The sequence below is a fragment of the Macrotis lagotis genome, chromosome 5 (assembly GCF_037893015.1).
Source record: "Macrotis lagotis isolate mMagLag1 chromosome 5, bilby.v1.9.chrom.fasta, whole genome shotgun sequence".
Classification (NCBI taxonomy): Eukaryota; Metazoa; Chordata; class Mammalia; order Peramelemorphia; family Peramelidae; genus Macrotis; species Macrotis lagotis.
Genome location: NC_133662.1, coordinates 82,044,447 through 82,071,886, shown reverse-complemented (window position 1 = coordinate 82,071,886; position 27,440 = coordinate 82,044,447). Strand labels below are relative to the sequence as shown.

Here is a 27,440-nt window from a genome sequence, read left to right as displayed (position 1 = left end):
TGACAGAGTGAAGATAAGAGCCTATGTCTCAAGACTCTAAATGTCCATTTTCTATTGCACTGACTTCAAAGAGGTGAAATGAATAAAGGAGCAAAATAAGTTTGTAAACAAGAGTAATATAGCAAATGGTCTCATGCCCTGGAAAGAAGTTCACTTCAATAATTTCTCAGACTTTTGAATTCTTTAGGTCACCTTGAGGTTGCTTTTGCTAATTATAAACTTGACACATTGCTGTGGTCAGTCTTACATGGGTCTATACAACTGGAAGTTCAAGACCATGTGAATACAAGTAATAATTTGGGAAAAAGTAAAATAATATACATAGGATTTTTAAAAGATATTGAAATATAATCATCAAAATATATTTTTAATTTCACTGATGTCAGGGTAAGAACCTCCTAGACTAGATATCCCTTCAAGTTCTAAATGTATTATTCTATTATCATTATTAAAAATATTTAATGCTATTATTACTGTTTTTGAGCTTCAATTGCTTCATTTCTAAACTGATGGGGTTTGGCTAGATGACCTCTAACTTTTTTTTTTCTAACCTTCATTTGAATTTTCCAGTTTCTCACTTTAATTTTTCTTACCTATCAAACACTAATTTCATTTTGGTCCATCAAGGCAGTATGGTAGGAATAAAGAAAGACATGACACCCAGGTTCTAAAGAAATTTCTCATGTTTCTCTTTTTTGGGAGTGTAACAGAAGCAGATACTTGCTAACAAAAGTTTATCTGACATCATCATCATCATCATCAACATCATCATCATCTTCATTTACTTTTCAGGTCCAGCCATTCCTGTTGGAGTGGATGTACAAGTTGAAAGTCTGGATAGCATCTCAGAAGTTGATATGGTAAGTACCACTCTGATAGCAAAAAGAAAAAGAGAATGGATCTAAGAATCAAGGTATAAGGTTATATGCTGTCAGTTATTCTATTATATGATAATAGAAAGCTTTTTCAGTTAGTTGGCTTCTCCCTAGGTTCTGTATCTGTTCCTGGAAATGCTCTAAATGTACAGGGTTCTGTGTCCTGGGTCCTCTTCTCTTCTATACTACTTCATTTAGTGATCTCTTCTATACTGATGATTCTCAAATCTAATTGTCAGATACTAACCACCCTGCTGACTTTCAATCTCACACTTATCTATTGAACATCTTAAACTGGATGACCCCTAGACAGTTTAAGTTCAGCATTTCAACTGAACTCATTATCTTTCCTCCCAAACCCTCCCTTCTTATTACCATTAAGGGTACCACCATGTTCCCAGTCACTCATGCTCACAGCCTAGTTGCCATCTAATGACAATGGCCTCCTTGCTGTTCTTCAAATACAACTTTTCACAACTCTGACCATTTTCACTGACTGTCCCATGATTGGATTTCTTTTCTACCTCATCATCTCTGTTTCCCTGGCTTCTTTCAAGATCCTGAAATTCCATCTTCTATAAGAAACCTTTTCTATCCTTCTTAATGCTAATGCCTTTCCTTTGTTGACCATCTTCAGTCTATCTAATTAAATTGTTTTTATATAATTATTTGCACATTATTTTCCCCCGTTAGACTGTGAACTCCTTGACAACAGAGACTATCTTTTGACTTTCTTTATATCCCCAGTGCTTGGACAGTAGGTACTTAATAATTATTTATTGACATGCTGACAATATACAAGAGTTGCCCCATCCACCTGGTTGTGCCTAGGAGCAGAACCTGCTGAGTGGGAACTACTTTCCATAATGAGGACAATCCTATGGGATGTAAAGGAAGGATGACTATAGATAGTACTAGAGGAGGAGAGACATAAGACCTGTTAGAAGAGCCATAAATAAATTGTAGTAATCAGTACTTTGCTCCAAAGATGCAAAATTTAAAGGGCACTAACTTATAGTCTTTCAGTAGGTAGACTTTACCCTCAAAACCTCTTGTCTGTTGAATTTTTCTATTCTTTTAAGGGCATCCACCATTATTCCAGTCTTCCCAATTTGTAATCTCAGAATTATCTTCATACCACCATTCACAGTTTCCTAATCTTCTTTCCCCACAGTATTTCTTGAATTCAACCCCATCTCCTTATTCACCTAGCCATCATCTTAGTTCATGTCCTCATCACCTCTCTCTCCAATTGTAATAGTCTGTCTCTCCCCATTCCAATCACTCTCCACCTTATTTCCAAAATGATTCTTTGTAAGTAGATTCTGACCATGTCTTTCTCCTACTATTATAAAATCCAGGATCAAATATAAACTCTTTTGTTTGGCTTTGAAAGTCCTTCGAGACTTGACCCCAATTATGCATTATTTAACCTTTCACATTTAACTCTACAACCAAATGGACCATTTCTGAATTCCTCATGCATGGAATTCTAAATTCTGTGATTTTTTCACTGTTAGATATTCCCTAACACCTGGAATTCCCTCCCTCCTCAATTCTGACCAGGAGTGTGCAGGAGCCAGATGTAAACAGCTGCAAGAGCTGATTATGTTTCCAATGTGAATATTAATATTACACATCAGAAACAAACTACAAATAAGGCCTTGATTTATTGTTTTATAAATTGTGTAGTTTATTTGTTTGTTTATGGAGAACAAATTGTTAAAAACAAGACCAGCACATTTCTTCTTTGCTTCACATGCCATTTTCTTACACAAAGCCTTTTCTGAATCCACCCCCTCCCAGTTTCTCTTCCTCCCTAACTACCCTGTTTTTATTTTATTTATATATTTATTTATATATAAATATATTTTATTTATATATTTCCAAGGAGCTATGTGTCTATTAGAGTAAACATTCCTGAGAGCAAGAAGATTTCAGTCTTTTTCTTTATATCCTCAGTGCCTAGCCGAAATGTTCTTTGATTGATTGGATTGATTGAAACTGGAACACCTGAAGTTAGGACCTAGTTCCAAGAATAATTAATTAAAATGGATAATACCCAATGCTGTGCCAGAGGAGGCATCCTTCATGAATTTTTCTCCAGAGTATCACTTCCCTACCCTCCCATACCCTTAAAAATTCCCCAACAAAATTGGAAAGTACATTTCATCCTGTTTGCCTTAGGCAAAAAATTGTTGTTTATGTCTTTTTTGTCAGTACACAGAGAAGCGGAGCAAAAGTCATCTTAGTTGTGTAAATATCCAGAGATGCAGGCATCAGGAGACTTGAAATTTTCTTCCAGATAGTAATTAACAGTAGAGAAAGATTTAGGTTAAATTTTGGTTGAAGTGGGAAATGCCTGTTCAATTAACAAAGAGATAAAAAGAACATAGGATCAAAGGATAAGGATGATTGAATTCTGTAACCTCAGGGCATTATGATTTTACTCTTGTGCATCTGTTGATAGTTTTTTTCAATTTTAAAAAAATATTAAGATTGTAAAAGGGGATAAAAATAACAGAACATATAGGTACATCCTTTTGCAGATTTTTGAAGGACTATATAAAAGCTAAATATTACTTAGAGGTCAAGTAGTCATAGAATCAGGAAGCTAGTCGGCACAGCAGATAGGGAATCAGCCCTAGAATTAGGAATACCTGAGTGCAAATTTGATCTCAGACACTAGCTGAGTAATCCTGACAAGTTACTCTGCCCTGTTTGCTTCAGTTTCCTCGTGGGTAAAATGAGTTGGAGAGGGTAATGGCAAATCACTCCAGTATCTTTGCCAAGAAAATTCCACATGAAGTCATTGAGAGTCAGACCCAACTGAAAAACTAAACAATAAAAAAACAACATTTCAAATAGAGCTAGTGGGAGCTGTAGATTAATGAAATTCTTGGGTGCAGCAATAGTTCTCATGGGTAGTGAGTCATGTAGTGTCTGTATTCTGGACTGGTTCTATGAGTGTGCATTTATTGTCTGGATGAAAACTATAAAAAAGTCAAGGCATCTGAAGAAGGACACCCAGAGGATCTGTCCCTGGCTTCATTTCTGGGCAGTCTGAAGTTGCTTCCAGTTTTAGTGGACTTTATGTATTATGGGAGAGCACTTATTAAGTGCTGAAATCCAAATGCAAGTAAGAAAGATAGTCTCTACCCCAAAAGAGCTTATATTCTAATGGGGAAAGACAACACATGGGAGCAGGAGAAAGGGGGATGGCATGATAGAAGTCAATCCCCCATCCAGGTAATTCCTTTAAGACTCAACTGTGGTTTTTATGCAAATTTTAATACAACTTTTATACAAGCTCTCCATAGATGGGGAGAAGGATTTGCAAGAGAATTATGCACAGGGTCAGCTTCCTCCCCTTGTAATACATGAATCCATTTGTAGGGGTCTGTGTGCACTATTGTGGGGACAAAGTAAACCATCAACCAAATTTCCTAAGAGCCCCATTTGCTGTGGGTATCTATGTGAATGCTTTCAGAAAGTATTTCAGCAAGACTATGGGGAGAGCTCATGGACCAAGCAGTGGTAGACTGGGAACACTGGCAGATCTCATGATCCATTTGAGTTCCTCCAAAATACCAGGCAGCTATAATTACAGTTTTGGACATGTTGACAATGCTCACTATTATTTTGCTATGACCAAAGCAGAATATTTCCTACAATGCCTTCCTGGGAAGATTACACTGATATGAGCAAAGGTGCAGAGTACCCATACATGTCCTCCTATCTTGTGTATCTTTCATTAGATACACTCTGTGACTCTTTTTCAACTTGCAGTTTCTGTGATCCTCCCTTAAATTTCTTCCTAAGTAAATTCATCAATCAACAAGTTTGAATTGAAAGACTCTTCCTGTTCCTGGAGGAAGTCCATTGCATTGTCTAATAGAAGAATACTGCCTAGGATGTAGAGGGAAATCCAATGGATGTTTTGCCTATCCAGGTCATCTTGCTGAGAGCTATAAGGAGGTCCTAGGAGTGGGGATCCACCAATTGTTTCATTGGGCCAGAAATTCTAGGAGCTCTTTAGCTGATCTTGTCAAAGGATATGGGAAGCTTCCAATGCTGATGGCAAAGTAGGGTTACTACCTTCACTCAGTTTAAGTAACTTGTTTGCTTTTTGCAAACACCACACCCTGGGAAGGAAGGTAACCACTTCTGAGAAAATCTGAACCAATTGTTATTGCAATAATGTGGTCTCTCAGGAACAAGTCAAAGGATTGAACTTGAAGTACAGTTACTCTCTGCAGCAGAAAAGTAACCTGGGTGTGAAACAATACCTCTGATCCTCTGATCCTCTGGTCCTTTGGGGGAAGAAGATCCAATTAACAGGGCTCATGGAAGGAATCATCCATCCCAGGGAAAGTGGTTCATTTTGGGATCCAAATGCTGATCTATGTAAGAGGAAGTTATTCTGAGTCAAACTAGAGTTTTCAAGATAAACATAACCAAAGATGAGACACAGGAAAATAAAATTCCTTTGTTTGAATGGTCCAAAGCCAGGAATATCAGTACAGAATTTCATTCATTTATCTAATCATTCATTCATCAAGTATTTATTAGTGCCTATTATGTGCAAAGTATAGTAAACTAGGCATCAAAGATAGACGAGAATGAAATAATACCATGCATCAAGAAGTTTGCATTCAATCAGGGAGAAAATATGTGGCCTTGAGCCTCAGTTTCCTTATGTGCAAAATGGGAGAGTTGGAGTAACTTGTCTTTTGAGGTTCCTTCAGGCCCTAGGCTAGGATCCTATGATCCCATAAGACAAATCGATAGAGATCCCATAGAATAAATCAATACACATAAATCAGCAATACTGATTTAAGTAAATACAAACAACTTGTGGGGAGCTATGAATTTCTGGACTTGGGTCTTATTGTCAGTTTAGAATGGTGATAAATCTTTATCTGTTCCCCTTCATTTAATAGTAAACATTCTCTAAATGAAAGGTCATGGGGTTATATTATCTGTAAATTCACAAGAGAAATGAAAAATATTCTATGCAAAGCATTTTTTGTATACTAGAAAAGTTTATTGAAGCATGTAGGTTAGAAGAGCTGAGTCATGAATAAAAACATCAGGAAATAAAGTCAGACAATTTTTTTCCAAGTACCTTTTGGATGACCTAACTTACTCATGCAGACACTTTTGGTGGAAGCAGCAGGGGAAATTATATGGGGGGAAGGAGTGCTACAGTTCTAAAGAGAGGAGACCTCTGATGTTTGGGCAGGTTCAGGAAAAGCCACCAGAAGAACTGCAGCTTGAAGGAAGCTAAGAACTGTGCCTTGAAGGAAATAATGACTTCTATGAGGCAGAAGTACAGAAGGAGTGAATTCCAAATATGAGGGAACAGTTGAGCAAAGCATGAAGGCCATAAATGGAATACATTGTACCAAAAAAACCCCAGAAGATCAGTTTGTCTGGACCAGAGTTTATAAAGAGGAATAATCTTTAATAAAACAGGTTGGAGCTAGATGAGAAGGATTCTAAACAATAGAGTTTATATTTTTTCTAGAAGTAATGAAATACCTAATATTTGAATTGAGTTTTTGAAGGAGATCAGAGAAACCAAAAAGTAGAGATGAGAAGGAGAATATTCTAGGCATGGAGGATAGTCTGTACCCAGAGATGGAAGCTGGAGTGTTGTGTTTGTGGAATAGTAAATAGACCTGTATTGCTGGATATAAGGAAGGTATAAAGATGTGAAAGGTAGGAAAAGGTTAAGTTGTGAGGAACTTTTAAATTCCACACACTTTATATATTTGAACTTTGAAGTAATAGGGAACCAACAACTGGAATTAATTGAGTAGAGGAGTGACAAGGTCAGACCTATGCTTTAGGAAAATCACCCTGCCACTGAGTGGAGTTTATATTGGAATATCAAGAGTGAGGGAGGCAAATCAGAAGATTATTGCAATAATCTGGACCAGAGGTGAGAGCTGAAACTTGAATGATTGTGGTGTGAATGGACATAGGGGACATAATCAAGACATGTTATAAAGGAATAAGTGACAAGATTTGGTAACCAATTGGAACTGTGGAAAGAGGGAGAGTGAGAAATCAAGGATTACTGGGAGGAGTGAAGTATACTCAAAAGTAATAGACAATCTGGAAGGAGGGGAGAGATTGGTGGAAAAGATTATGAGTTCTGTTTTGGTGAGTTTGAGATGCTTGTAAGACATCCAGTTTGAGATGCCCCAAAAGCAATTTCTGATACATGACAGGAATCCCTTTTATTTTTTTTTTAAATTTGTTTAAGGCAATGGGGTTAAGTAACTTATCCAAGGTCACACAGGTAGGCAATTATTAAGTGTCTGAAGTCATGTTTGAACTCAGGTCCTCCTGACTCCAGGCCTGTGCTCCATCTACTGCACCACCTAAGTTGCCCTATGACAAAAATCTCAAGAGAGAATCTAGGAGTATAGAAATAGATAAGATAATTATCTGCATAAAAGGATTCATTAAACCCAGAGGGCTGATGAGTTCAAGTGAATCTGGATAGAAAGAAAAGAGAAAAGGGCCCATAACAGACAAGAGGGCTATCCATTGTTGTTTAACATATGGCACAAAGATCTAGCAAAGGAAATCGAATATTCACAGAACTTTACAACTTTAGAAGATACTGTTGTGAAAAGCTAGAGGGATGAGGTGAGATGAGAGAGAATGAAAAGGTGATCAACAGTGTCAGAGTCTGCAAAGAGGTCAAGCAAGATGAGGATTGAGAAAATATTATTAGATATGGTAATTAATAGAGTTTTTGGAGGGCAGCTAGGCGGTGCAGTGTATAGAGGAGCACTGGCCCTGGAATCAGGAAGACAGAATTAAAATCTAGCCTCAGACACTTATTAGTCTGAATAAATCATTTAATCCCAATTGTCCCCAGCTCCTGTCCCCCCCCCAAAAAAAATTTGGTTATATTTGGAGAGGTCAGTTTTGATTGAAAAATAAGCCTGGAAGTCAGATTTAGAGGGATATGAATAGAATGAGGGAAGTAATAGAGGAGCCTAATACAGAGAGTTTTCTGGAGTTTAGCATAGAAAGGAAAGAGAGATAAAGCCATAATAATCAGATTAATTATGGTTAACAACTCACACATATAAGACTAAGATTTTCAAAGTTCTTTCTTCATAGCAACTTTGTGAGTAGATAGTATATTTACTCCCATTTTACAAATGATAAAACTGTCATATGGGTTATGACTTGCTAGGGTTATATAAGTCAGGATTCAAATTCAGGTCTCAATTACAAATTCTGGGCTTTTTTCCATTATACCACTTTGCTTCTCAGAAATGTGTTTGCCTTTTCATTTTCATTGTCCTGGGAGGTGTATTCTGTGGGTTGAAAACCCAGTGTTAACATCCACCACTGATTTTGATTTTTTCCCCTTAGGACTTTACCATGACCCTGTACCTAAGGCACTACTGGAAGGATGAAAGGCTGTCCTTCCCTAGCACAAATAACCTCAGCATGACATTTGATGGCCGACTGGTAAAAAAAATCTGGGTTCCTGACATGTTCTTTGTACATTCAAAGAGGTCCTTCATCCATGACACCACCACCGACAATGTTATGCTTCGGGTTCAGCCTGATGGAAAGGTGCTATACAGCCTCAGGTAAAAAAATCTATTCCTGTCATTGCTTCTCTGGTCCAGCTCAAATTGGGAGCAATCAGAATTTAGAATGCCTTCTGGCCCATTCTTGCTTTTCTTCATGCAAAAAATTCTCAAATTTATAAATATATATGTATATATATAATATATATAAAATCTAAGAAGGAAAGTAGATTGTCAATTGTGGCAGCAAAATATATGAACTAAATAGCAGTTCTTCCTTTTCATTTGAATTATTATTGAACCTCACTGTTAATTTCATTTCTTGACATCAAGGAAAAGCAAAGTGGAAATGAATAAAGATTTTTTAAAATAATTTTATAACCTAAAAATATAATTGAGGGAGCAGATGACTATGGTTGGCATTCTAATCTAATATTTTGATTTATATACACCATTTTATTTTTTGAAATTATATTACTTCAGTCAAGAACAATTAATAACTCTCTTACTCCATTTGATCAACCACTCTCCCCACATTCTGCAGGAAAGCAGTATAATATAGTGGAAAGAATACTAGGATTAGAATAATGAGGGCATGCTCTTTCCAGGGTACAATGGAGGGAAGGTTGAATTTTGGATCTTGAAAAGTACATGTGCAACCTTGGATAAATAATGCAACCTCTCTGGGCCTCAGTTTCCTCATCTGTAAAAATGAAGGACTTTAACTAGATGGGGAAAGGGAAGAGATGAATATTTATATGAAAGTCCAGTGGCAGGACAAAAATCAGGATGACTGGCACTGGCCAGGGTAGTGTAACTTGACATCTTTGATATTTGATAAATCTCTAAGGACTCCACAGTAGCTCCATGGTTTTTTGAATAAAGTGCTCTCATCCATCTATAGAGGATGGGTTGGAGAACAGAAAGACTTGAGGCAGGAAAATCAATTGAGACTATTGAAATGGTCCAAGTGAGAGGGATAAGGGTCTGAAATGGGTGGTTGTGGTGGTGGACAGCAGAGATGTCGAAGAAGTAGAATCAATAAGACTGAGCAAGTTATTGGATATGTGGGAATGAATGAGACTGAGAAGTGGAGGTTGACTATGTTGAACCTGAGCAACTGGAAGAATGTTAGTGCTTTGATAAGAATTTGTGAAGTTTGGAAGAGGGAAGGGTTTAATTTCTCGGAATTTCAGTTTCTTCATTTGCAAAATGGAAATAAAAATTCCCTAACCTACCTACTGTCCTCTGGCTCTTAGAAATACAGTAGCTGCTTCCAAGACAATTAGTGTGGACCGTAGTAGCAGGAGTCATGGACCTGTAGCCTTCAGAAGGAAGAGGCCCAATATCACTGAATAAGGCAGAAGAATACACATGACCCAAAGAATAAATTAAGGAAATTCTTTATCTAGACACTCATTGCTATTACAGTATTAAATTCTATGGCTTGGTTCCTGACCAGGTCTTTTTACTCCACTGAACTCAGGATTGTGTGAAGGTCACCTGAGATAATATTTGTAAAGCACATGATGAAGTACCTGGCCTACATAAATACCAGCTATTATTATCCTGGAGCTCTCCTGCTTCTGATCTCTAGGGAACTGGATTTAGAGTCAGAAATACTTGAATTTAAATCTCTGAACCTCTACTAGCTGTATGATCCTAAGCAAGACATTTAACTTCTCTCTGCCTCAGTTCCTGAATCTATATGATAGGGTTGGATTTAGTGGCCTCTAAATGTTTCAGATTCTCCCAGTCAGGCATAATTTTTGAATTTTGACTCAAGAGACACTGCTTTATGTCACACTCAAACCCAACCCAAAGTCCACAGGACTTTCCACCAAACTCCATAAAAATAAAAATAAATGAGACCATAGACACATATTAAGAGCCCCTGATCTATGATAAAATATAGACCTCTGTTTGTCATTGTAAAATTCATTAATACTGAAGGAATTCTCCAGTGGGAGAAGAGAGACCAGTGTAGTTAAAGGAATGTTTCACTTAAGGAGGATCCAGGGTCTCAATGAAGTTCCATAGTTAGAAAGAAGCAGAATCATGCTGGTGATTCCAGACACATCAAGATCTCACTAGTAAACACAATCATCAATTCTATATTCTTTTATAACCTAGACTAGAAAATAATTGTCCTAACTAAAAGTCCCACCTAGTTTCTCATAATTCTGGTTCCTCTTCTCTGTTAGTTATTTCCCATTTATCCTCTATCTAGCTTGCTTTGTTTATATGTTGTCTCCCCCCCACACTCCTGCATTAGATTGTAAGCTCTTTGAGGGTAGGGGGTGTCTTTTGTTTCTTCTTTGTATCCCCCAGGATTTAGCACAGTGCTTAGTTAAATTTGGATACCTATGTGAATGCTCTGCTTCCCTGTGTTCTCAACCTTCATGTGCGATGTGTTGGTATCCTTAATGCTCAGTGCTTTTTCAGTTGTATATAACTGTTGACCCCTATTTGTGGTTTTCTTGGGAAAGATACTGGTGTGGTTTGCTGCTTTCTTCTCCAACTCATTTTACAGATGAGGAAACTGAGGCAAACAAGGATAAGCAATTTGTTCAGGGTCACATGGCTAGTAAGTGTCTGAGCCCAAATACTCTATCCACTTTACCACTTATCTGCCCATTAGTATCTTTGTACTTCCCCCAAACCCTGCCATTTTAAACACAAAACTACTTCTTCTGATGGGAATTTGAGTGAATAAGTAAAATATTAATGTTATAAATTATTAAGGTACTTTCTAATTAGTTCTTCAAAGCTGATAGTTCACTTGACTTTATAGACTTGGTTTTTAGTTTAAGCATTAATTCAAAGACAAAGAGACTACCGCAGTATTCAGAACACCAGGTCATGGAGTGAAAAGGTTTTGGAATAGGCAAGTCAGAAAGGATGTCTTTGCACAACATATTGTTCTCTATAATAAATATAATATGCAAGTCATGCCACCAATAATTTGTTTAGTGTGGTCCTCTTTGAATTTTAAGGACAACTATTATTATAAATCATAAAAAATTAAATTGCCATACTTGGCAAAGTAAAATAGACAATGGCACATAAAATCTTAAACATTACATTGTTATTGTAATGGACATAATGTAACTCCATAAAGGATCCAAGCCATTTTGAAGCTGGCTTTACGCCCAGAGGGAAACACTGTTTAGATCAATAAATAGTCACATCAGTCCCCATCCCAGTTTGAAACCTAAGCAATCTGATATCAGTTTCATCTGGCATTGTTGCATGGATGAAGTCGTTGGAATTTCACCTCTAAATTTCAAAATGTGTCCCATAGGAAAGACTTTTCAAAGAGCTGTGAAATCATATAGTCTTTGCGTTCTGAGGCTTAGTTCTCTCCCCAAGTGTATGTATCATGTGAGTTTTTTCAGGGTTCATTGCATTTCCAGCAGATGTTTCAGTTATGGCAGATTTTTAGACTTCTAGACCCATTTCCAGAATTGTGCCCCATTTTCCTGTGGGCTTAATCCAAATATTCAGAATATGTAAAACTCTGACAGCAATTATTTGCCACATTCTCTGGAGAATGAGAGATTATATAATACCGAGGATAAATTAATAAAATGAGGAACTGAGGACAAGGGTAAGTTTAAATGTGGGAAGGGGAGTGGAATTTGCTTCCTTTGGTGACAAATCAGCAGTGAGCACACTTACTCCACAGAATGGAAGTATTTAAAATATATTAATATATGTATATATATGTACATATATCTATAAAAAAATTATTTCATGTTTTAATTAAACTAAACATTGGATTTAATTGAATGTTTAATTGTTTACTTTAATGGAAATTAAATAATAATTACATACATATTTCAAAATTTTTTAAATGTTATAGGTAGCAGGTAGATTAATTATCAACATTGTCCTCTGAACTGCTAATCTACCTTATAGCCTAATGTACCCTGGCATTTTGCTGTCAGCCCTGTAGCTTATCCCTCAGGACTACCAGGTCTGCCCATCTGCTATATAGCTGAACCCACTCCATTATGCTGTCTCCTTTAATTAGAGTATAAGATCCTTGTTAATGGTGGGTCAATTTTTTTTTATTTCCAACATTTATCACAGAGCTTGATAAATAGTAAGCAATTAATATATGCTTTTATATTCATTCATTTAAAAAGCATTTAAGTGTTATCTGCGTTCCAAGTAGGTATGTTGTACCATTATTGACAAAATAATCACAAAAATTTACAATATTCACAAAATAAGGACCCACAGGAAAGCCTCTAAGGGATTAATTGGGTCCCCTATAGAAGATTTATAACTAGACAGAGTCAGGAATTCATAGGAATTTTGTGAATAGGTTAGATCTGCAAGGACTGAGGAGAATCTATGCCTATGAAATTATAGATCCATTGAAGTATTTGAGTTGCTAAGTAGCACAGTACATAGGGCACTAGATTTGGGATCAAGTTGAGTCATCTTTATGAATTCAAATCTAGCCTCAGATATTGGCTGTGTGACCCTGGCTGAGCAAGTCACTTAACTCTGCCTCAGTTTTCTCATCGGTAAAATGAGCAGAAGAAAAAAAATGACAAACCACTCTAGTATCTGTGCCAAGATAATCACAAATGGAAATCACAAAGAATCAGACATGATGGGAAAAAACCATTGAGCTATTAAAAAGTCATAAACTAATGGGTGTGAAATCACTCTGGATCCTATGATAAAGGGAAAAATGCAGAGAAATTGGACATCTATTGGCAGCTACCTAATCACTGATTTTTGTAATTTGTCATCAATTTATCAGTCTGCTCTTGTAAGATGGTCTATTTACCATTTTTCCTACTTCCTCTCAATTTCATAGTAGGATGTTCATGGGTCTATCTAGAGAGAGGAAGATTCACAAAAGTATAAAAAAATCAGCATCAAATTTACTTGCATATGAAATGGGCCAAATTTTAGATCTCATTCAGATTCAATGTCTCATCTCATTTCAGTTCCTTGCCTCAAGTTTCTTTAATTGTCCATGATACAGAAATAGTCTTCAGAACTTCCTATTCTTTGAATATTCTTTTTATTTTTACTATTTCCATTATATGTTGAAATTTACTTTTCAAATTAGTAATTTGGGGAACATGGAGACAATAATACTTTTCATTTGTTGATTTTATTTTCTTATCTCTTTGCCATCTCTAGTACTAAGAAACTAGAAAGTAATTTAGAATTCTGTAATATAAAATAAATTTTAGAGGGAGCTGTAGAATGAATAGAGAAAAGCCATGCTTTGCTCCTTGCCATGATGCCCAACAATGCATTTAGAAGCAAAAGCTAGAGGGCTTTGGGTTTTTTTTTTTAAATTCAATTCAGCAAGCATTTATTAAAGCTGACTTCATGCTAGGTACTATGGAGAGAGAAATATACAAAGACAAAATAAAAAATAGACCTTGCCCCGTAGGAGCTTATATTCTATTGAATATGTTCTACTTGCCTAAATTCAAAACTTAGAATGCATTGATTCTAGAAAGCATTGTGGCAAGCTGATGAAATAATTAGGTAACCTCTAAACAATTCATTTCAAGAGGTAAGCAAAAAAAAAAAAAAGAAGAAGAAGGAATTTCCTAAATTTGCTACTCTTCTAAGCTTAGTCCCATGGGAATTTTCAGGTAAATAATGTACAAAGCTGGTCCCAAGAGTAGTTCTCTAAAATCTTCTGTTTTTAGCTACTTCCTTTCTAAAAAATGCTACAATTAATTAAATTCAGAATCTACCAGAAGATATTGAAGTAAGTAAACAGCCTACTTTTCTACATTAACTCTCTCTCTCTCTCTCTCTCTCTCTCTCTCTCGGCCCTTTTCCATGAAAATCCATCATTTTGCCATTCCATTTCTGGGGATTTCTAATTGAAAGGGACTGACAAATGCAGAACTGGATCAAGTCTACAGGTTACTGGAAAGATCTGAAAAATTCAGTCTGAAAAACCATATCTGCTCAGAATTTACAATTGAGTGACCAAGAAGTGATCTTTTGATTTACATTTCTTCATATATTACAAACTAGGTGATAGGAAACAAAAGAGCAAAGCAGGAATAGGGAAAAAAAAGGAAAAAGAAGAAAAACAATCAAGTGCCTTTGTTTATGATCAGAAATAAGAGTTTCTCACTGTGTGTATTTGTGTTTATTTTGAAATAATTTTTTTTCTGTTTAGTTTGGACAAAGTTCTGGTTCTTAGTTCCCTCATAGGTAAAATGCAAATAATAACAGTTCCTCCTCCCTAGGGAAGTTATGAGGAATTAATGAGATGATATATACATAAAGCACTTTGTAAAATTTAAATTGCTTAATAAATATTGGATATTATTATTATTATTGCTGCCATTTCTTATTATTTACTTCAGAAAGAACACTTCATTTATTGTTTTTATTTAGTTATCTCTTTGCCAAGTCTAGTGCTCTGAAAGCAAAGAGATCCCTTCCTTTGTAAGATGGGATTATCTTAAATTATAATTATTAATTTTTTAAATCCATGAGCATTTGTAAAGAGACTATTTTTAGCTCTTTTCAGACCCGGCAAAAACTCCTTAAAATTCTGGTGATAAAAGCATTATCTCTGCCCCCTAGTGGAAATTATCATAACTAAAAAGTATCATCATCCCATCCAAAAAATGTAGCACCTGTGGACTAAATTTTAAAAATAACTTTGGTACTTAATTTCTAAAACGGTACATATAAATTTTTGAATACCTACAAAAGAACTTTAAAACTGGGTCATCTAAAATGAGGGGGGTACAATATAGAATCTCAAAGTGTCTTTTAATTTCAATTCAACAATCAATCACTGAACAATTATTAATTACTTGCTAGGTACCTACTGGATCTACAGTATGCACTGGAGATTAAAAACCAAAAATTAAATAGTTCTTAACTCCCAATGAGCTTCCATTCTTTTGAAAGATACATTTTCATGGATAAGTAAACATAAGCTATAAAGTCAATCAGATAGCATTTGTTAAGTGCCTACTACTTGCCAGACATAGTTCTAACCACTGGGGATGTGAAGAAAGGCAAAAAAAAAAAAAAAAAAAAAGTCCCTACTGCCAAGGTTCTTGTAGTCTAATGTCTAATATGTACCAAATTAAATAAAAATGATTTTGAGAGAGGGGGTATTTCTAACAATTGAAAGAATCAAGAATTGTCTCATAAAGATGGTACCAAGAGGTGGGGGAGAGAAGCAAAAACATTCCAAACATTTTGGCCAGCCTGCATAAAGGGCTGGAGGTGGGAGATGTAATTTTATATACAGAGAACAACAAATAGAACAGTTTGCCTGGGTATGAGTGAGAGTAATTTGCAATCAGCCAGGATAGATAGATAGGAACTAGATTATAAAAGACTAAACATAAAACAGAGCCATCTATAATTTATCTTGGAGCAGAGATTGTTAACCCAAGGCTGAGGTCTTGTTTATTTTTATTTTAATATAACAGAATTTTAATAAAATTGGTTTCCTTTGTAATCCTATTTTATTTTATGCACTTAAAAGCATTACTCTGAGAAGAGGACTAGAGGTTTCATCAGACTGTCACAAGTTTCCAAGAAATAATAAAAAAAAGTTAAGGGTCCCTGTCCTAAAGATAATAGGGAACCAATGAAGCCCCTTGAGCAGGGAAGTGACATGGCCGAAATTGTGTTCTAAGAATATCAATTTTGTGTGGTATATAAATGAAATGGAATACTATTGTGCTATAAAAAATGATGAGCAGGTGGATTTCAGAAAAACCTGAAAAAAACTTACATGAACTGATGCTGAATGAATTGAGCAGAACTAGGAGAACACTGTACAAAAAACCAGCAATATTGTGCAATGATCAATTTGGAATGACTTAACTCTTCTCAGCAATAAATGATCTAAGATAATTTTTTAAAGACTCTTGATGTAAAATATTGTCTATATACAGAGAAAGAACTATGGAGTCTGAATGCAAATAGAAGCATACTATTTTCACTTTGGTGGGGGTGGGGTTGTGTTTTTCCCTATTGTTCTGTTTCTTCTTCTTTTACAACATGACTAAAGTGGAAGTATATTTACAAGATTGGACATGTATAACCTATATCAGATTTCTTGCCAATTTAGGCAGGGAGGGAGTAAAAATTTGGAACCCAAAATCTTATAAAAAATAAATGTTGAAAACTATCTTTGCATTTAAATGAAAAAATGAAATACTATTTATGACCAAAAAAAAAAAGATCAATTTGGTAGCTATGTGGAGGATGAACTGGAGAGGAAAGAGACTTGAAATAAGGAGACAATTAGAAGACTGTTGCAACAGCCCAGGCAAGAGACAATGTGGACCTGAACTAGTGTGGTTTGGTATGAATGGAGAGGAGACGAGATGAATAAGATGTCCTAAAGAGAGAGTTCACAAAGCAATTCACCAAGCATAGTTGAGCAAGTAAGAGTGATAAATGAACAATGACTCCAAGCTTATAAATCTGTATGACTGGAATAATTGTGGAGCTCTCAGCAGAAATGGGAATTTAGAAGGGAAGATGATTTTAGAGATAAAGGTAATGAACTCTTTTATCCATATTGAGTTTAAGATGCTGACAGCATATCTAGGTGGAGATGTTAAGGAGGCAGCTGCAGTTATGGAATAGGGACTAAGAAGAGAAATGAGGGTGGAATATGATTTGGAGTTATTGAATAGAGAGGATAATTGAAACCATGGAACTGTTAAGACTACCAAGAATGAGAATATAGAAGAGAGTATAAGTATTTATTAGGAAAGTTATTTCAGAATCAGATATCTTTTATCTCACTTATTTTATTGCCATATTTTGAGACCTTTGAAATTGCATAAGGTTTTCACGCATTGCAAATTAGTAGAAGCATATCATTAGCCCTAACATCAATGTGATATGGAGGAAAGAGTCTTGGATTCCTCATCCAAAGGCCTGGGTTTGAGTTCTGTCTCTTTTGGGCTTCAGTTTTCTCGCCAGAAATATAATACAATGGAACTAGATGATCTCTCTAGTCTCTCCCACATCTCAATCATATGGCCCCAAAACATTTTGTTTTTAGTCCCCATATTTAATTACATAGCAGGAGATTAAACATCTTACCCTTCTAGAAAACAGCAAGTGTCTTTTTTTTAATTGATCATTTACTTTTCATCATATATTTTACAGGCTCTAAGAGAGTCAACTGTCATTTTATTTCTAGGGTCACTGTGACTGCAATGTGCAATATGGATTTTAGCCGCTTTCCCCTGGACACACAAACATGTTCTCTTGAAATTGAAAGTTGTGAGTATCATTGGGTTCAGAAATTAAAAACATATCACTTAAAATTGCTCCATTTGATTCAATGGAACAAACATTAAATGATGACTTTGCCCCTGGTGAATCACTTAACTCTGCCTCAGTTTATTAAAAAAAAAAAGGAAATGGCAAACCACTTCAGTATCTTTATCAAGAAGACCCCAAATGGGGGTCACAGAGTCAACTGAAAAATGACTGAATCAATTTTGCTAAGTTCTGGGAATAAAAAGACAAAAATAGGGGTGGTTAGGTGGCACAGTGGATAAAGCACTGACCCTGGAGTCAGGAGTACCTGGGTTCAAATCCGGTCTCAGACAATAATTACCTAGCTGTGTGGCCTTGGGCAAGCCACTTAACCTCATTTGCCTTGCAAAAACCTAAAAAAAAAAAAGACAAGCAAAAGACAAAAATAAAATATTCCTTGTCCTCAAGGAATTCATATTCCAGGGGGTGAGGGAAGATGATAAAGAATGTATGCATATAAATATGTACAAAATTGATATAAATAATAAATATGATTTGCCATAGCTCTTTAAGGCTCACAAGGTAATTTTCATATGTTCCTTCTTTGGATGAAATACTATAAGGTAATGGAGATATTAGGAGGGATAACAACTGGGTGATTTGGGAAGGGCCTTCATTTGACTGAACCTTGAAAGAAACCAGGAATTCTGAGTAGAGGTGGGGGAGGGGGCATAGATTAACATTCCTGACTTGGTGCAATGCTCAGCAATTAATAAATGCTTTATCTATTTGTCTTCTATCTGCTTATCTACAGTGGTAAGCCAATGCACAAGCATAGGTTGGAAAGATGAAATGTGTTTGAGAATAGGTAAAAAGACTTATTATACTGATTATAATTTGGACCAGAATCTAAAAGCAGTGAATCTGGAGTCCAACCAGGAATGATCCTGATTTCTTCATGAACCAAAGCTATAAACCTCAGGGTAAAAGTCTAGAGAAGGGAATTTGAAATAAAAAGAAGAGGAAAGTGGTGAGAAGGAAAGGAAAGGATTGTTTTAGTGGTTTAAACTGAGTAACTTAAACTGAGACCAGAAGAACTTATCTGCCTGTGCCAAATTGCAGTGAATAGAACAGGGAAAATGGACAATGCTGAAGAAGTCATAAAAAAATTGAAAAGGGCACATTTTTTAATTAAATGAAAACTTTCTAATTAACCAAATTTATTTTTTCTTTTTCCCATTTCTTCCCTCTTTCCCCACCCACCAGGAAAAAAAAAGAAAACCCTTGTCATAAATAGGCACAGTCAAGTTAAACAAAATACTATATAGGAGTTTTTTGATGATGAAATTGACCCCTCTTTTTTTTAACCTTTGGGTGAGATAAATAATACTTAATACTTATATAGTACTTAAAATTTGTAAAATATGATCTCATTTGATCCTCACAAAGTAAGGTAAAATAGGTTCTGTTATTAGTATTTACTATAAATAGTACTAAGATATTATTATTATTAGTAGTACCTTACTTCATCTATAGGGTTTTACCCTATTAATGTCCTATAAAGCAGAAACTATCAACCTACCCTAATAGGATAAAGTCCTGTAAATAGGTACTATAATCTCCACTTTACAGATGAAAAAAATGAGACTAGGAGAGGTCAGATGTTCTGACCAAGGTCGCTCAGCTAAGTATCTAAGGGAGCATTCAAATTCAGGTCTTCTTGAGATTTATTAGGAAAAGGAGAAATCAGATGTCTCCCTCACCCCTCCAGTCTTTCACTTTGAAGTCTTCCTTGACTATTTTTGGGGACCCTATTAGTACACAAATTTCTTGCCCAGTTCTTTAAACATTCTTTCTCAAGGTGTGCTGTCTCTAATGATTTCCTTCTGTCTTTTTAGATGCCTACACAGAAGATGACCTCATGCTCTATTGGAAAAAAGGGAATGATTCCTTAAAGACAGATGAGAGGATCTCCCTATCCCAGTTCCTGATTCAAGAATTCCATACCACCACCAAGCTTGCCTTTTACAGTAGCACAGGCAAGCCTGTAGGAGGGACATCTGAGGATATGGGCTGGATTTTGCTTTGCTTTTCATTGTAGTGAAAAATTTTGGCTCACATAGCTAGTCAACCTTATTAGAAGTACCTAATGATTCTCAATGAGACGGCATCATACAGTGAAAAGAGCACTTAACTACCTAGGATCCAGAAATCTGCATCCAATTTCTGTCTCTGTCAAGACAACTGTGTGACCCTGGATAAATCATTTTACTTCTCTGACCTTCATTTTGTACATATGTAAACTAAAGGGTTGTATGTGATGCTCCCAAGGGTCTCTTTCCAAAGCAAAAACATGAGTTTTCAGGAGCTAAAGGGTTTTAAAGTCATTTGGCCATTCTCTTTGCCTAGCAAGTAAACTTTGTTATCACGTATATACTCTACTAACTTAGGATGATAGGAACTCAGAAAAACTACAAAAAGTACTGCCTAACATTGATTGATTCTGCTACCAGGCAGACTAAGGCTGGGGGATCACTTGAGTTCAGTTTTGAACTGCAGTAGGGCAAAAACTGAATGGCATCCATACTAATTCTATACTAATACGGTGAACCCCCTCATAGAGCAGCAGGAGGCTCCCAGATCATCTAAGGATGGGCAAACTGTCCAGAGTCAGAAATTGGCCACAGATCAAAGTTTCAATGTTGATCAGTTAGGATAAAGTCTATCAGTGTCTGATGCACTTAAGAGTCTAAGATAGGGAAACCTAGCTTCTTTGAGAGAGAGAGACAGAGATAGAGAGATTTAAGGTTTGTATATACACACACATATCCTCTCTCTCTCTCTCTCTCTCTCTCTCTCTCTCTATACATATATATATATATGTATATATATATACATTATATATAATATATATTTATAACATTTTATCTTATCTGTGTGGTAGGTCACTGTAATTATATTATTATAATATATTACATTATTTCCATTTTTCAGATGAGGAAATTGAAGTAGGCAGAGGTTAAATGAAGTACCCAGGGTTATACAACTAGTTAGTATCTGAGGTAGAATTTAAACTCTAGTCTACTCAGTCAGAGAACTTCTCCACCTTGTAGAGTAATATTTACTCTATCATTTTCCCACTGTATCTCATCACTTATTTCCTTAATATTATGAATACAAGATGAATTTATAAACACATAGATGGTGATAATGGGTGAACTTGTTTCACTCTTGATCTTATAAATATATGAATGGACCTACAAATGTCTACTTTGCACTTAAATGCAATTCAACAATTTAACTAGAAACATCTTTATTCTTATAAAGAACAATGGATCTTATGGAGTTCAGGGGTCAAAAAGTATACAATTGATCCTAAGTGTTATTCTGGGATTCACTTGTGTGGTGTGGTTAATTATAAAACTTCTTTCTCTACCTGACTCTTCTTCACTCTTACTTCCAGAAGTAAAGTTTCAGTAATGTTTTATGTGGGGTACCTGGATGGGAAAGCATCTGAAACATTGTGTGTTTTTTCCCCTTTGTCATGTAGGGTGGTACAACCGCTTGTACATTAACTTCACTTTACGTCGGCACATCTTCTTTTTCTTGCTCCAAACTTATTTCCCTGCTACTTTGATGGTCATGCTGTCCTGGGTGTCCTTCTGGATTGATCGCAGAGCTGTGCCTGCCAGAGTTCCTTTAGGTAAGGATATGACAACTATAACCAAGGTATTGAACAATATAAATTACTGTTTTAGGATTTGCTTAGCCCTTAAAAAGCCTCCCCCCAAAAAATATTTATACCAGCTCTCGTTGTAGTGGCAAAGATCTGGAAATTGTGGGGGTACCCATCAATTGGGGAATGGGTGAACAATTTTAAGCATATGAATATTACTGTGCTAAAAGAAATGAACTTGATCTTAGAAAAACATGGATTGACTTGCACAAAATAACAAAGAATAAAATGAGCAAAACCAACAGACAATTGTATATAGAACTGTAATATTGTTTTAAGAACAACTCTGAGTTGAGTAACTAAGTCATTTTGACCATTATAAAAACTGAAATTAACTACAAAGGACATATGAAGGAAGCACTATCTACATACAGAAAAAGAACTGATAAATGGAAGTATGTAGAGAAAGGTTTTACATGCATACATACTTTTGCCTTATAGTAGCCATCTCTAGGGTGAGGTAGGGGGAGAGAAGATTAAAAAAAATTATATAATTATTTTAATCTTAAAAGGAATAGCAAGCTGTACATAATGGACTTCCAATTCATCATAATCATTTTTTCTTTTCTATTATGTTATAGAAATGTTTGTTTTATTTCTTAACTACAGAATAAAATAAATTAAATTTTTTTTAAAACTTCCCCATTATAGCATTTCATACTAAAAGTTGGAAAGATTCTTAAAATTCCATGACAATAACTGCCATTTTCAAGAGTGTTTCTATGTGGTTAAGCAGTTTTTCATGATCCCATATGAACCACATAAACAGTTCTTCATTTAATTATGAAAGAAACATAAAATCTCATAGTTGAAAGGGACCTCAGTGGTCATATAGTCCAACCCAGAAAAGTGTTTGGCAAGTGGTCCTCCAACATTTACTTGAAATGTTTCCAGGAGTAGAAGGCACTACCTCTTTTACTTTTGATCAGTTCTAATAGTTAAGAAGTTTTTCATATCATGTCTAAATTTGTCTATTTGAGGGGTAGCTAGGTAGCACCGTGGATAGAACACTGGCCCTAGAGTCAGGAGAACCTGAGTTCAAATCCAGCCTCAGACACATAATAATTACCTAGCTGTGTGACTTTGGCAAGTCACTTAATCCCACTGCCTTATAAAAACTAAAAATAAATAAGTATGTCTATTTGAAACTTTCTATTTTTTTGGAGACAATTGGGGGTTAAGTGACTTGCCCAGGGTCACACAGGTAGTCAGTGTTCCAGGTTGTATTTGAACCCCTCCTGACTCCAAATCTGATGCTCTATTGAGTGTGCTACCTGCCCCTATTTGCTAGCTGCCCCTATCTGCAACTTTCACCTATAGTCCCTGGTTCTGCCTTTTGGGGACAAACAGAATAATTCTAAACCTCTTCCCCTTGGAAGCCTTTCAAATGCTAAAGGACATACATACAACAAGAAGAAATTTAATAAAATTAATGTAAAAAATTAAAAATCAAATGCAAAAATTCAAGGTAGGTAGGTAGTACCAGATAACTGGATTTTTATTTTTCCTAAAAAATAATAGTGGAGTACAAGTTCAATATACATTAACAATAAGATGTGGTAGCCAAAAAAAACATAACCAGAAAATCAGTGTATAGTGACCAGAAAGAAAATGAAAACCAAATCACATATGCAGTGTTGTGATTAGTTCTAAATACTACATTTTATGAAGGACATTGAAAAGTTGAAGACTGTCCCCAACAAAGGTATAACCAGAATCGGTCAAATGAGGAGAGGAAAAATTGCAGAAAATCAGAAATATCATATATACCCTTCACTGATTAGAATTCAATAAAAATTATATTAACTCTCAAAAAGCATTAAAAATCAGAGGCAGCTAGGGGCACAGTGGATAAGAGCACTGGCCCTGGAGTCAGGAGCACCTGAGTGCAAATCTAGCCTCAGACACTTAATAATGCTCTAGCTGTGTGACCTTGGGCAAGTCATTTAATCCCATTGCCTTGCAAAAAAAACGAAAAAAAGCATTAAAAATGAACTGAACGCTGATTTAATCCTAAAGAATTTGTGAGTCAAAGAACACATCACAGAAATGAAAAATAATTTCATTTAAAATGTCATCAAAAAGACAATATTGCAAAATTTGGGGGAAGCAGTCAAAGTAATTCTTGGGGAAATTTAACTTAAAAAAAAAGAAAGAACAAATCCATGCATTGAGAATTCAACTGAAAATTCTGGAAAATCAACTACTTTTAAAAATCCCAATTAAACAGTAAATTAGAAATATTGAAAATCAGGGAGGAAAGGGCCAAAATTGAAGACAAAAAAGCCACTGAATTCATACATAAAACTAGATGATTTTTGAAGAAAAAAATTGATAAACCATTTACTAATTTGATTAAAAAGAGGAAAACCAAATTACCAGTATCAAAAATAAAAAAGGAAAATTCACAACATATGAAGACAAAATAAAGGATATTATTAGAAATTCTTTTGCTCAACTATATGCAAAAAACCTTCATGACTTAAATGAAAAAAATGATAATTCAATTTCAATATACATTAACTTTCAAAGAATAAACAATGACTTAGGAGTATAGATAATAAAAAGTGGAGGTAATTAGACAATTATCTTAACTATGAATGTGAAAGGAGTGAGCTCTTCCATAAAAACATAAAAATGAAGGGTTAGAGTAAAATTACATTATGTCTCAGCTGAACACAAAAAAAGCAGGGATTGTGAATTCAGACAATGTAACAACAAATATTGACTTAAAAGAAATCAAGAGGGAACTACATTTTGCTGAAAGATAACATAGAATTTTAGTGTTATTTAGAAGTTGGCATTGTTGAATTGTTTAAGTCAGGTCCTACTCTATATTACTGATCAGTACAAGTTATTTTTCCAGCTATACTACAGCTAACTCCATACCAAAAGAAATCAAAAAATCCATGTGCACAAAAATATTTATGACAACTTTTTGTGGTGGCAAAAAAGCCCTCTAGAAATAATCAGTTAAGGAATAAGTTGTCATGTGTGAATGTAATGGATTAATATTGTGCTGTAAGAAGCAAAGAAACAGATCATTTCAAAAAGGCATATGAACTGATATAGAATGAAATGAGGAGGACCAGATGAGCAATTTGTGCCTCAATGTTATAATAATGAACAATGATGAAGACTTTTATAAACTAATGAAGAAGTAAATAAGAACAAGTATAATAATTTATATGACAAAAATAAAACTGAAATTGTTTATATGTATATATATATTATATATATATATATATAGATAGCCATTGAAATAATTTGTTTGATTTAACAATGTTTATTTATTACAAATAATGTTTTTCTTTTTTAATGGATGAGCTAGGAAAGAGAGAAAATAGATTTGGTATTTTTCATGGGGCTGTAACAATTATAGAATTTTGCAGGTGGCTAGGTGGCCTAGTGGATAAAGCACCAGCCCTGGAGTCAGGAATACCTGGGTTCAAATCCAGTCTCAGACACTTAATAATTACCTAGCTGTTTGGCCTTGGGCAAGCCACTTAACCCCATTTGCCTTGAAAAAAAAAACAATTATAGAATTTTGTATGTACTTTTAGAACTTAGTGTTATTTAGAAGTTGGTGCTATTAAGTCATGTCCTACTGTATATTAAAAGTTTCACTTATTTTACTTTGTTAAAAGAGATATCTAAGGGAATGTAATTGTAAATGTAAAAACAAAAATACATCAATAAAACTTTAGGAAAAAAAAGAATGAGGGGACCTGATGATTTTTATAACTATTTCAATATAATTGGCTTCCTTTATTATAATTCATATGGACTTTATTTTACTCATCCTGTGACTGTAGAAAAATCATTAATCTCTGTGCCTCTATTTCATATCTTTTTTTTTTTTTACTTTTGCAATGCAATGGCTTGCCCAAGATTACACAGCTAAGTATTAAGTGTCTGAGGCTGCATTCAAACTGACTGGTGCTCTATCCACTGCACTACCTAGCTGTCCCCTATTTCATATCTTCTTAAGTAAGGGACTGTTATTTTATTATTTACATATAATTGCCCCTCTTTATGAGAAAGAGCCTGCTTGAGAACTATTTGAACTATTGATGACTTTGGCCTGTCATCAACTAACAATTACACTTTAAGACCCCTTGTTGCTAACCACTCTAAAAACAAACAAACTAAAAATAATCTACTGTATAAGTGGCAGTAGGTGCACCACTAAGATATAATGATGGAGATGGAGAGAGATCTCTAAGGATCACCCTAATTGCTTCTGATTCTTTACTAAGCAGATGTTCTCATCTTAATTTAATGAAATTTAAAATTAATTCCATTTCCAGACAAATTTTCACTGGGGACCTGCTGCCTGTTGAGCAGCCAGTTGCACTGTAGCTTTAACTGATAAAATACAAATAAATTGTCATTTCTGCTTACAAATCATTCTTTATTTCTGGTTGTTGGGATTCTCTTGGTAGAAGTGAAGACTGAATTTCTAAATTCATTGTGCTGTCTAAGTCATCTCTGGATCACAGATGACAGCTTCAAGTTAAAGGATCAGGGGCAGCAGCAACAACAAAAGAGTCAAGAACAAATATATTCAAAAAGAACAATGCTATTATTGGTGCTAAGGGAGAGAAGAACAAAATTTCAAGGCCAAGTATTTGTTCTGGTCTGGGTACTGTCCTAAAGCTGTTAGCTAATAAGAACATATGACCAGGGACTGTTGCTTGTAGAGTCATTTACCTTGATGGAAGGATATTTGTGGAAATAAGTATCAGTGAAATCCAATAGAGTTCAGTTTGGATTATAAGCATTTTTCTTCCCATACTTTCTTTCTTCCTGTTGGCACAATAGATATAGCACTGGGAGGAAGACCTGAGTTCAAATCTAGCCTTAGACACTTTTACCCTGGACAACTTACTTAACCCTGTTTGCCTAAGTTTCCTCAGCTGTAAAATGTGCTAGAGAAGGAAATGGCAAACCACTCCATAATCTTTTCCAAGAAAACTCCAAATGTTATCATTAAGAGTCAGACATGATTGAAATGACTGAGCAATAACACAAGAAAGGCAACCCAGACCTTGCAGGAATGCATTTATAAAGTACCTTAAATCATAGATTTAAAACTGGAATGGGCCTTAGAAATCATCCAATCCAACCTCATAATTTAATAAAGCCCAGAGAGTTCAGGCAGCATAGTGATTAGAGCACTAAGCTCTAGAATCAGTAAGACTTGAGTTCAAATGTGGCCTCAGATACTGTGTAACCCTAGGAAAATCACTACTCTCTCACAGCCTGTTTCCTCATCTATAAAATGGGGAAAATAATAGCATCTAACTTTCAGGGATATTGTGAGATCAAATGAGATAGTAAGCACTTTGCAAACCTTAAAATGTCACATAAATATTAATTATTATTGATTGACTGATGAATGAGTGACTTGCTGAAGGGTATCTATATAGGGAGTTTCAAAAAGGGATTTGAATACAGGTCCTCTGACTCCAAATCCAGTGCTCTTCCTACCACGTTACCTCACTTAGCAACTTTATCTAGTTTCTCACAAATAAATTGACAGGTTTCAAAATTTCTGATAACTCCCACACAACACAAATGGAGATTTTTTTTTAAACAGAAATTTAAGCCAGATGAGAGGCAGCAAAGAACTAATGAAAACTCTGACAATGCAAACTGAGCTTTCTTTAGTTCATAGACTGAATATCAGTGTGTTACCAGGTATCACAACTGTCCTCACCATGTCTACAATCATCACTGGTGTTAATGCTTCCATGCCCCGGGTCTCCTACATCAAGGCTGTGGACATCTACCTGTGGGTCAGCTTTGTGTTTGTGTTCCTCTCCGTATTGGAGTACGCAGCAGTGAACTACCTGACCACCGTACAGGAGAGGAAGGAGAGGGAACTTCGAGATAAGGTGATATCATTGTGTAATTAAAGCTTTGGGCTTGTGATTGGCAATCAGTTATTACATTTTCTCTCTGGCCCAGTGGTTTTTCAGACAGTGATCCAAGGATCCTAGG

At 35.4% G+C, this 27,440-nt stretch overlaps 1 protein-coding gene and 1 long non-coding RNA gene across 3 annotated transcripts in view; one reads left to right on the top strand and one right to left on the bottom strand.

Moving 5' to 3' along the window:
• GABRR1 (gamma-aminobutyric acid type A receptor subunit rho1) overlaps positions 1–27,440 on the top strand; it is a 118,674-nt gene that overhangs the window by 86,291 nt on the left and 4,943 nt on the right. For both annotated transcript variants that reach the window (XM_074187137.1, XM_074187136.1), the window contains exons 4-9: positions 793–860; positions 8,280–8,503; positions 17,637–17,719; positions 19,597–19,737; positions 21,249–21,401; positions 27,138–27,334. In XM_074187137.1, the coding sequence (XP_074043238.1) occupies positions 793–860; positions 8,280–8,503; positions 17,637–17,719; positions 19,597–19,737; positions 21,249–21,401; positions 27,138–27,334 (866 nt within the window). The remainder of the gene's footprint in view (positions 1–792; positions 861–8,279; positions 8,504–17,636; positions 17,720–19,596; positions 19,738–21,248; positions 21,402–27,137; positions 27,335–27,440) is intronic.
• LOC141487684 (uncharacterized) lies at positions 686–22,035 on the bottom strand. Its single transcript, XR_012468494.1, has 3 exons — positions 21,196–22,035; positions 5,165–5,278; positions 686–872 (listed from the first exon to the last, which is right to left on the bottom strand). It is a non-coding gene; the product is annotated as an uncharacterized LOC141487684 (long non-coding RNA).